Here is a 12314-nt window from a genome sequence, read left to right on the forward strand (position 1 = left end):
TGGAGGCAGAATATTGAAGATATGAAGTGACTTGTGATATTTTCTAGCCTTTATGTTGAAGAATGTCATGAGTTCTACTTTAATGTAGATAACTCAGAATGGCTGGTATTATTGATAAGCCTGAGGTTTTCCCTTTCTTTTACGAATGATAGTGACTTGAGATCCTTATAAATTAAAAAATGCCAGTAAAAAGAGGGAAATACCTCTTTTTGGTATGTAAATAAGAAATGATGTAAATAAGAAATTTGAAGACTGGGATTCCCTGGGTGGCTCAGTGGTTTAGTGCCTGCCTTCGGCCCAGGGTGTGATCCTGGAGATCCAGGATCAAGTCCCACATCAGGCTCCCTGCATAGAGCCTGCTTCTCCCACTGCCTCTGGCTCTCTGTCTCTCTCTCTCTCTCTCTCTCTGTATGTCTCTCATGAATAAATAAATAAAATCTTTAAAAATAATTTTTTTTTAAAATCTGAAGACTGAAAAAGGAGAAGAAAATGGTATTAGAGGCACATTTGGAGAACTGTTTTGTGAGGGAGGGAAGGGGATATGTGTGGCAGTAGGTAAGTTTTTAGGGATGGAGGGAGAAAGGGCAGAGGTTGAAGGAGACCAAGATTTTTATAAAATAGGAGAGAGGAAAGACATCAGTTAAGATTGAAACAAATGACTTAAGTTAGAGGACTTCGAAATGCAGTAAAGATTTTAAATAATGTTTGAGAGAAACAGGAGAGGGATCTAAAGAAAAACTACTTGTTTTTGGATTAGTGGGCCACTAAGGACCCAGTGAGACCCATGGATGGGTCCATTGTGGATGCCCTTCCTCATCCATAGTTCTAAGTTTCTAGAATCAAATATGCCAAGGGAGTAGATTATAGCTGCCTGGAATTTGGTGCTGCTGTGACAGAAAAATAGGGACAAAATTTCAGATGCCAATGAAAGAGGACTTGAGATCACCAACTGTGGAATTCAGCCTGCCTGAGTTAGAAATGTGAAAGGACAAGTGGAGGATCCAAGGGACTGGAGGCCTAATTAAATCCTAGAATGATATATATAAGTACACTATAGTTAAAGAGATAGAAGGATAGGTGGTTTGTGTGATAAAGTAGATATTTACATTTGATTTCATAGTTAGAGGATTTTACTGAATGATATGGCCTGGTAATGGGCCATGAGCAGGTAGCTGAGGTATAGTGGATGTGAAAGTCATTTTAACTGCCTCAGTCTAAGAACTAAAAGGCTCACTCAGCAGTTGGGTGATCATCTACATCAGCACAAAGGCACACAGATGATGGCAGCACTGTGACCCACAGGCTAAAGATGAAATGAGTTTGTTTACCATGGAGGGAGGGGTCCCCTTCGATACAATATAAAATCATGGGACAAATGGCAATAGTTTGATTCTGTATCAGGGAGAAGCATAGAGCAGGTTTAGTATAAAAATATGATAACAGGTAGATAACAGAAGGGTTTATATTTTATGTGGGGACCAAAGATGACAGAAGGGATAGAAATAACTGGCCTACAGCTCCAAACAGACCTAGTGTACAGTTGTTTCAGTACAGGTGTTCGATGAGGACTCACATAGTCAGCCTGCTATAGGCAAGGAAGGCTGATTTCCCAAGGTTTTGTCTATAGAGACAGGGCAGGCCCCTTACACAGTCAGTAATTTAATGAGTATGTTACTCCATAGAGCTAAACATGTTTAGGAGATAGAGGGACTAATGATTCCATCTCATCCTCTCAGGGAACTAATATGTCTAAATAAATACATCTTTCTACTTCATTTGCATCTCTTACTATGTTTATTTCTAGAAAAATATATTCACTTTCCACCTACTACTCTTTCTACTTTATTTTTTTTTAATTTTTTTTAATTTTTATTTATTTATGATAGTCACAGAGAGAGAGAGAGAGAGAGAGGCGCAGAGACACAGGCAGAGGGAGAAGCAGGCTCCCTGCACCGGAAGCCTGATGTGGGATTCGATCCCGGGTCTACCAGGATCGCGCCCTGGGCCAAAGGCAGGCGCCAAACCGCTGCGCCACCCAGGGATCCCATACTCTTTCTACTTTAGTCCATTTATGAATAAATTAAGTATAACTATAGCTAATAAAATTGTAAAACACTACTCAATTTTTTAAAAAGTGGGAGAGAGCCAGGAGATTTAAAAATAATATAGAAATAACCAAGGACAGATGCGACTAACTTAAAAAGATTCAAAATATCAAAAAGTTGCCTTTAGCAATCTTTACATCTACCTCTTCAACCTTTTCTAGTTAAAACAATTTCGCATTCACATCAATATTATGTACTTTATCTGGATCCTGAGTCAAACAAACTGTCGGGGAGAATGGGAGTGGGTATTAGAAATTTGAACACTGATTAAATATTTCATGAACTATTTTTTTAAAATCACTGTAAGTAATCCTATTTAGAATAAGTTTTAGGGACTCCTGGGTGGCTTAGTGGTTGAGCATCTGCCTTTCGCTCAGGTCGTGATCCTGGGGTCCTGGGATTGAGTCCCACATCAGGTTCCCTGTAGAGAACCTGCTTCTCCCTCTGCCTATGTCTCTCCCTCTCTGTGTCTCTCATGAATAAACAAAATCTTTAAGAAAAAAAAAAGCTTTAAAGCTTTTTACACCATCTTGTGTATTTAGCCATGTTGTAGAACTCTTGTTGTCATTGCAAATAGGTACTGTAGCTAACTGCTGGCCTGCCTAACAACATTTCATTACTAAGAATTGATGCATCCTCACTTAGGGAAATGTGACTTTCCTCTATTTTAGCACTTTAGTAATGCTCTAATTCAGAGAGTAAACAGCAATAGACTTTCCTATTATATATAACTATTTTTAAAAATACTTCTTAATTAGTAAGAACAGGGATAAATATAAAGAATGCAGACCCTTTTTTGTGATGTGCTTGTGTGCTATTAGAACTTTGTGCTCTTTTAAGAACACACTGTTCAATTTTGCATCTTAGAGTCTTTGTTTATGTTTATTCATTTGTCTAGAATGCTTTCGCTTCCTTTTTTTTTTTTTTTCTAGTTTTTTTACTGCTTTCCTAGTTGATCAGGCTCAAAAATTTCTGTTGATTTCTTTTCTTCTCTCTACTTCCCAGTAATGCTATGGGTATTAATTTATTAGTCGTTCATTCAAGGACTATTGAGTCCTTATTTACTGTACCAAATAACTAAGATAGGAAGTAGGCAGTGAATGGAGAGGAAAGGGGAGGGATACAAAATAAATAAGATGGAGTGCTGTTCTCCCATTTACGGTACTCACTATATAATTTGACCGACATACCATACTCAAATAGTTAAGTTGTATTGTGATAAGTTACAGAATAGCTTCACTTAGGGAGCGATACTTGAGAAGAAAAGTGTTAAAAGTTACCAAGAAAAAGTGAAGGAATTTCTAGATAGAGAATCAAGTGTCCAGAGTTATAGAGGCCTGCTATGTTGGGGAACTGAAAACTAGTTAATATGGGTGAAGTAAAGGATTGGGGGTAGAAAGCATAGAATTACTGGGGAAATTAGGTTTCCCTTTCTTTTCTCAGCACTTTGTAAAATAGAAAAGCCTTGCTTCTTACCCACAAAGTTTAGTTTGTTTTTCTTGCTTTCAGCCCCAAATACAAATTCAGCCCATTTGTATTTGTATACTTCATATTTCTGTTGTTAAGTTTCTTAAGGGTAAGGACTCATTAAGAATTCCTTCTTATTCATACACATTTCTTCCACAGTGTTAAATACTACATTTTGCTTTCAACATTTGTTGAATACTAAATTTTAATTCTTAATATTTGTTATGATCATGTTGCTCAAAATAATTCCTATCACATATATGCTTCTTCTCATTTAATATTCTCTCATTTAATTTCATTGTGACCTGTGATGTTATGTATTTTATTATTCTTATTTTTCTAGTGTCTACAGATAACTACTCTCCCAGGATCACAAGCAGAAATTAGTGAAGAGATAAGGATATATATAGTTACAAAAGGATAAAGTAAATATATAGCTATAAAAATCATATTACTTTGGATAAAACTACCAAATTAAATAAATGTGAATATTCATAACCTTAATGGTTGAATGAGGATGAATACTGTGATACATGTGGAAGCTGTTATAAGTCATGGTCCCATCACGAAATGATTACCACTCTGGACTCTGAAGTTGATGTAGGTCAATCTGAGAAGGCATAAGTAAGGCATAAAATGTTGATCTTAAATTAAAATCCTAAAGATTTGAAAACTATAAAATATAATAAACAAGCTAGTAGGATGTTTCATGCATTGAAGAAAATATAAGTAGGGATACTTGACATGGAAGATACTTGACTGCCTAGCGTAGGGCTTAAATTTTTTTGGAAAACAAGTTTACTTCTAGGATAGAGATATTAGTGATTTGAAACGTATAGGCCCAATTCTTTGGATGCTTTGTCAAAAATGAGGTCTACCAACTTTGGGAAGGTTGAGTGGTAGAGTTTCTATCCAGGAGAGTAAATGATACCTCCTTCAAAGTGTTCTGAGATATCTTTATAATTCCTGTATTATCTGAATTCCTGCAGAAACAACTTGTGTCTCCAAACATCTCCAAGCATTTATACAAACCTACATAGACTGGTGTTCACATATAGAAAATAGGTTCGTTTTTCTAAGTTTTAGGCCCCGAAGATGTGGGAAAGAGATGAAGGGAAAATATCTTTTGGTAATCTCCCTGACAGCATTATTCAGGGCAGTAGGTAAAATTGGCAGGTGTTTTTCACATTTTATATCCAATTTCATTTTTATGGGTTTACCTGATGATGCCTGTTAGCTACAACTTTAAAATACCATGAGTTACTTGGTTTTGTTATGTTAATATATTTTGTATGTATATACATAATCTGTTTTTAATCTTAGTAAATACTAAATATTTACTTGATACACCATTAACAGAATGAGATTAAGGCAATTAAAATAACACTAATTGTTTATACATATGCTGTTTTTAATTTTCCTGAGACATTTTATTTTTTTCTCTTTAAAAATAGCATTTCTTAAAAAAATAAAAATAAATTTTAAAAATGGCAATTCTTAACTCTATTCCTCTAGCAGCACAGTGAAAGAATTAGCATTTTTTTGCATGAACATTTGGCATGTTTGGTCATATATTTTCACAATGAAAATTGTTCACTTACTTGATCTGTGCCTTGAAAGATTATCGGCTTAAAGTTACAGTTTGGTCCTCATTAATTCAGTTAGAGTTTTAGTATGCTACAATTTTTAATTTTCTTGAGAGAATTTTTTTGTCTTAACAATAGTCTTTGAGAATAAAAGGATTTAGATTATTGTAGATATGTATTTGTGTATGTGTATATACACATTTATACACATAGTGGTACTCTTATTAATCTATGAGAGCTAATTTGTGTATTTTAATAGTCATCGGCCTTGCTTTTCAAAACACTTTTTACATTGTTTTTAATACTAAAGAAATTTATGCTAAAAAAAAGAAAATGTTAAAAAAATTGTTGATACTGTTTTATGTCAAAAGGTCTGCACCACTATTTTCTATGAAGGAGAAAAACCATTGAGCAGATAGCCCAAAAGTTCTTATATACATAAGTAAACCAGTAAGGACATATTTTTCCTTCCAATATAGTATTTTAGAATGCTTTATATCATGTTTCCAGTTCACCTAAAAAGAAAGGACCCTATTTGCTTTATATTTTTAAATGTGGAAGGGGTGTGGTTTTGTTTTGTTTTACATTTATTTGTAGGTATTTATTTGTAGTCATATTACTAGAAACTCATTTTCTGGCTTTCATATGTCTTCTATTTTTGAATTGACATATATATGTGTATGTATATGGGTGTGTATCTACATCTGTCCATACATACATGAGGAAAATACAAAACTAGAAAATAGTAGATAAATTGTCATTATCTAAAATGGCTAATAATTGTTTGGGAATTGTGTTTCTTTTCTGTTGAAATTTTGGATGATAACAGCTTTTATTAACATTTTGAGGGCCCTCCTTTCCCCCACCACCATAACCATTTATCACAGTATTTACATAAGCAGTAAAATGTGTAAATGCTACTCACTGGAAAGATTTTAATTTCAGATCAGACAAATATATTCAATAGCATGATATTTTTATGTAAAATGTATACCATTTACATTTTCATTAAGACATTTTGTGAAGGTGTTGATTTTTCTGGGACCATGCTGCTACAAGTTGGTTGTTTAAAAATATAGTTTTAGATTTTAACATAAAGAGGAAAATGCTCTGTGCATTTCATAAACTTTGAGATGGAGAAAACCAGGCCTATCTTTTGAGAAAAGATTCTGGTTGTATGTTTTTCTTTATGCTATTCTTAACATATTTGTTAACAGCTTTTAGTAACATTTCCAAATGATTTTTTTTCTCATTTAGAGAAGAAAGGGGAAATGACTTAGATTTTTTAACTTTTTTCTTTTTTTTTTCTTTTTGTACTTTAGAAAGTGAAAATGTCTACAGATACTACATGCCATTATTATTCTTAATAATGGTTACACTATCTATACAATCTGTTATTTACATTTTCTTCATAAAACAGCAGACTGTTTTCTGTCATAAAACAAATCTGGCTTGTATTGGAACAGATATGTCATCTTTTAAAAGAGTTTTAAGGTTTCCTACTCACATTGACTGTCTTAAGCTTTAAATCAATGTCTGGCTCTTAATTTTAGTAAATGGCATGACACACTATATCCATGGAGAGCTTTTGACAAAACTTATTTATCAGTCTTTCTTTGCTGTGTGATTTACTCAGGTGGCTTCAGTTTCCCTTTAGTAAAATCATATCACAGTGCTGGTGCTAGAGTACAGAACAATGTTGTTACTGTGAACGCATCTTCTGCAGATAATATCCTGTTCCCTTTCTTTGTTGATATTTTTCTTTCTTAAACTTTGTCGCTCAGAGTATCTTTAATGCTAGCCAAGGAGTCAGGGATTTGGACGTATTTTCATGGACTTCCAAAGCTTTTTTTCCCCAGGTGAGTTAACTGTAAGGAACAGTCATACATTATTCAGGTATTTCAGCATGTATAACAAATCTTACCTTCTATCTTTTGAAGCCTTTGCTTACAGTTAATAAAAGGATTTTTGCCAAAAAGTAGATAGTTAAATAAATAAATAAATAAATAAATAAATAAATAAATAAATAAAGTTCTATACAAAGTGCTACAGTTGAGTTTCCCTGGTAATCTTTTTCCCTCTACTTTTGACAAGGAATGTATTATTAGTTTAAGTTAAACTTTTATGTGACTTCAAATTTGCTGTATATAATTTATGACTAGCTTCTCCCACAACTACATCACTACATCTGGCTTTCTCAGAGCTTGCTTATTTCAGTGAGGAAGTCCCGACTCTGTGGCACTTCTCTTCTTCCCTAGCCTTTCATGCCTGTTTGGATGTTCACCTGAGAATGGGGTGGGAATGCAAGGAGAAAAAATAACACTGCATTTCATCAGTTTCATACGCTGGTCCCCAAGTCTTCTATTTTTGACCTGAATGAAGCGTGTATGTTAGGATTGTTTGAGAATGACAGCCACAATTCTATGACCTTTTTTTGTCTGTCAATTCTTCTCTTACTACTTATATTAAAAAAAAAAGACTGTTTTACATTTATTAATTTGTATAGTTTCTTTGTTTAATAAAATACTAAGTATTTTAATAGAAGTTCTCATATATTGCCTTTCACTGAATGAGTAACTTGTGATTGTTATTAGTTTTTGCCAAGGCTACCTCTTAATGTTACACTAAATGATCAAAAGTTGGAAATATTGTTACAACTTAATTAAAAGCTCTTAGATACATTATTGAATACTAGTGAAATTGATTTTTCACTAGACATTCATATTTGCTTGTTATTTTTTACATATTTGTATAATTTCTTTGTTCAATAAAATATTAAATATTTAAATAGAAGTTCTCATATATTGCCTTTCACTGAATAATTTGCAATTGTTATTAGTTTTTGCTGAGACTTAATCTTACTGTTACACTAAATGATCAAAAGTTGGATATATTGTTATAACTTAATTAAAAGTTCTAGTTATATCATTGAATACCAGTGAAATTTATTTTTCATTATATCTGTTCATATTTGCTTGTAATTTTTGACATCATACCATGTAATTTTTGATATCATATCATGTAATTTTTAAAAAATGAGTTGTATAAGACTAATGTGCCTCTTCCAATTATGATATAGCATGATATATTTACTAAAGTTGGTTATTCACAACTAGACATTTTTAAATGTTTATTGAAAATTTTGTTAGTGTAGTGGCACAGCTTCTTAGACCCTAACTCTCCATTTTTATTTTGAGCATTCTCTTTATATTCATATGTAAATTTTTACAAATATATTTGCATGGGTATGTATAATACATAAATCTAACTAAATTTTTCAGGTATTTAAAATTCTTATTTCTATTAAATTGCCAGTGTATAACTAAAGAATGTTGGATAAATACAGCATGACAATTATAGTAAATGTCAACAAATATTGTACATAGTACATATTTGTATATATAAAAATTGGTGATTATCACCACAATGAAATTTATAGAATATTATATGAAGGTTACTGGTGGGTTTAAAATTTTCCCTAACCAATATATTGAGTTAAAGTCACAGGTACCCAGAATTCTTGAATCCACTGTTTTTTTTAAACCTTAAGAGTTTCATTTTTAATTTTTTTACTATAGAAAAGACCCTTTAGTATGATACTACTTATAGTAATAGAAGGATAGAATTATTTGTTATTATTTTATCTTGCATAAATAATGTGTTAGTGTTTTTTTTCATTTTTGTTCCATTTATATTATATTACTAAATGTTAATTTTAATCTAATATTGAATAAGTGCCCCAATATGGTCATCTTTTGTTATATTTAAACATAAAGCAATTTGTAGAGTCTCTAGTACTGTATTTAAAAAGTACAGTCTAAATCAGTTTTAAAGGAATAGTAATGACAATAGAAGAACTCCCAGTATGGAACTTCACATGTAGTTGGGAAGCAGAGCAAATATGAGGAAGTTATTTCTCTTCACTGCATTCACATAGGAAACGATTTCATTCAGATTCAACAGAAAAGTTGAGGCATATCCTTTTCTTTCATTTTGGAAGTGATGCTTTTATCTCCAAAAGTATAATATTTTATGTAAAAATGAATCTTTTGATACTAATCTCTGTACTGAAAGAATAATCCTCTTTTTCTGTTAATAGTGTTAATATATCACTGTTTAGTAATGGCCTAGCAAATCTAGCAAGACATCTTTATTTGTATAAGGAAGTATGAGTTGTTAAAATCTTATAAGCACTCTTATTTCGTTCATAACTAGTAAATATTAAGATGCAGCTATATTTTATGTACATTTTTTCATCATTGCTGTCTATAGATAAGTCTTCACACCTGTTTTCTCTATAAATAATTATTACAAAGTGGAAGGAAATGAAGATATAGGCTTTTTAACCCATACCAACATAGAGCAATGCAGTAATAATGATTCAAAATTATTCAGTTGTGGTTCACAGATTATATTATTTTTGTTTTTCCTACTGTTTAGTATTTATTGAATGATAAAAATAAATTCAAGTACTATCATATTTCTTAAATTGTGGTGGTCAGAAATCAGAGGTTTATTTGCTCTCCTGCTAACTTACCTTTTCTTCACCTCTATTTAAATATTATTCGGCATTGAAAAACAAAGATTCTTTAGTAGTGGTGTTAATTAATGTATATATTTCAGTTATCTTTGGATATGTATTCTCTTGTTTGGTAGTATTATAGACTTGCTGTAAAAGCTAATAAGAGGATTGTCAAGTGATAATAGATTGCATTTTGTTTATTTTTTTTTCCTATTCAAATTTTCAGGAACCTAAAACTAATACTGATGACTTTTTCAAAGATATAAACTCCTGCTGCCCACAGGAAGCAACAATGCAAGAACAAGATATGCCGTTCTTGCGAGGAGGGCCAGGCATATACAAGGTAGTGAAGACGGGACCTTCCGGTCACAACATCAGAAGCTGCCCTAACCTTAGAGGTATCCCAATTGGAATGTTAGTTCTGGGAAACAAAGTCAAAGCAGTGGGAGAGGTATGGATTCTTGTAGCTTCATGACTTCTAAGTTACTTCTTTTTAATAAAAAAGAGTATCTCTTTTTACCAAAGGTTGCCATTTCCATCCCAGGTTTTTAAATGTTACTGTTCTTTATCTTTACTTGTATTATAAATACTACTAACATTTTTTCTGTACTTCTTTTTTAAATAGTTTTATTCTCATAATTACCCTTGTGAAAATAATATTTATATTAACAATGATTTGTATTGTATATATGAATGTTTGGTATGTGCATATATCTTTCCATTATTACAAATGTACTATAACATGTTTTAACAGTGCTTTAAAATATTTGCTATGAATTGATTGGTATGGAGATGTAATACATGCAAAGAGTTTCATTTCTTTGTTCCCATTTATGTGTCTCACTGAAGTCCTGAGCAACTAAAATTACTTTTTGGTCAACTGTGGCATTTGCCTCAGCTGATGAGCTTGAAGATGTAGTGTGTCATGCTATTTCTCAGTGTCAGGGCCATTTTCAAGTTGTATTATAGACACTACTAATTTAAATAATAGTTTGCTGTGTTAGGACATTTTAGGTGCCAAAAAGAAAAAGAGAGCGCCATGTGTTTTAGGGCAATGTTTAAAGTTACTTAGGTATTATGTGCCTTGAAATTTATTTTTACTTAAATCATAAATAAGCAGTATTTTACAGAACATTTTATTGATTTCTGACTTACCTCAGGCTGTGGTCTTAATTTCAGAAACTAATTTCATGGTAAAAACTTTCGGAATGATTACCCTATTCAAACACTTAAACTTGTTGCTGGTTTTCAGCCTTAGTGCCCTGAAAGAATCAAGCCAACCAATCGTGCTTTTTGTTATGTACTAGGTAACCAATTCTGAAGGTGCATGGGTGCAGCTGGATAAGAACAGCATGGTAGAGTTCTGTGAGAGTGATGAAGGAGAGGCATGGTCCTTAGCTAGAGACAGAGGCGGAAACCAATACCTCCGACATGAAGATGGCAAGTTGGCTTAAATTTGTGATTTATTTGTGTGTTTATTTTTTTAGGTAAAAAGCAAAGCTAATGGTTAAAATCTTAACAATTGTTAATATTTGTACAATAATGGATACTAAATGCACGTGTAAGAAGAGAATTAAAAGAAAATGTGAAACATATGAATCCACCTTTGGAAACCATGCTTTTTATTTCATTGATATGGATTCATATGACTCATTATTTTGTGCCAGTCCAGAGCTGAATGCTTTACCCTTCCTGCTGCTAGAGGAAGTTCACTTTTCAAACCATCAATCATAGTACTTCTCCCAGGCAATTTCATTTAAATTTTGTCTCAGGATAGGAGCACTGGATGAATGCATAGCATCTTTTGAAGGGTTCCTATTTTGTTGTTAGAGCTTCAGCTTTTAGCGTTACCTCTTTCAACAGCAATCTCAATTAATAAAAGACTTTCCTTATTGTCCCCTTGTCTTCATTTTCCTCGGGTCAAAAACATGATTCTTCCAAGTTCAGATCATGTCATCACTTATGTAAAGCTTTAACTGATCCTGACGGAGTCAAGAATTCTGTGTTCTTAAAGAACTGTATTCACCACTAGAACAAAACTGATACTATATTGAAGTTAATTTTTTGTCTTTATACCTAGATTGTGAGTCCTTGTGGACAGGCACAGAGTTTTTAATCTTTGTATTCCTCGTTCTAAAACAGTTTTGGCACATACTAATTGCATACTAAGCTTTGTAAATACAAGTTGAGTCACAAAAATACTATTTAGGACATCAAAATAAATGGATAAGTCAAGCATAGATTTTTTATTCCAAATCCCAAAATTTATTGGAAAAGGTCAAATAAATAAAGGAACTTGCATATTTATCCAAAAGAGACTAAATTCATAGTATGTATTATCCAAGAGGTAATATGGCCATAAGTATAAATAGATTTGTAAAAGTTTGAGACTTCATGAATGACAGAGTGCATTTAGATATTAAACATTTCTTCTTTTTTTTCCCTTACAACAAGCCTTTGTGCTAAGTTATATAATCTTCATTTTATAAGTAAGGAAACTAAAGGTCATAGAATTTAAAATGACTTACCTGTGGCTATACAGCTGGATGTATGACAGATGTAAGACGTGAGCCAGAATCTTCATTCACACTTGAGATGCTCTGCTCATTATATCACACCACTGTGTCAGTGAAC

The 12314-nt window shown here is 32.5% G+C and overlaps 1 protein-coding gene across 13 annotated transcripts in view; it reads left to right on the forward strand.

Annotated features, from left to right (window-relative positions):
• MYCBP2 (MYC binding protein 2) overlaps positions 1-12314 on the forward strand; it is a 258579-nt gene that overhangs the window by 175331 nt on the left and 70934 nt on the right. For 9 of the 13 annotated variants that reach the window (XM_077855281.1, XM_077855282.1, XM_077855288.1 and 6 more), the window contains 3 exons: positions 6943-7017; positions 9907-10131; positions 10988-11120. In XM_077855281.1, coding sequence (XP_077711407.1) covers positions 6943-7017; positions 9907-10131; positions 10988-11120 — 433 coding nt within the window. The remainder of the gene's footprint in view (positions 1-6942; positions 7018-9906; positions 10132-10987; positions 11121-12314) is intronic. The other 4 variants (XM_077855284.1, XM_077855290.1, XM_077855287.1 and 1 more) reach the window with 3 other exon arrangements.

The sequence above is a fragment of the Canis aureus genome, chromosome 17 (genome assembly GCF_053574225.1).
Source record: "Canis aureus isolate CA01 chromosome 17, VMU_Caureus_v.1.0, whole genome shotgun sequence".
NCBI lineage: Eukaryota > Metazoa > Chordata > Mammalia > Carnivora > Canidae > Canis > Canis aureus.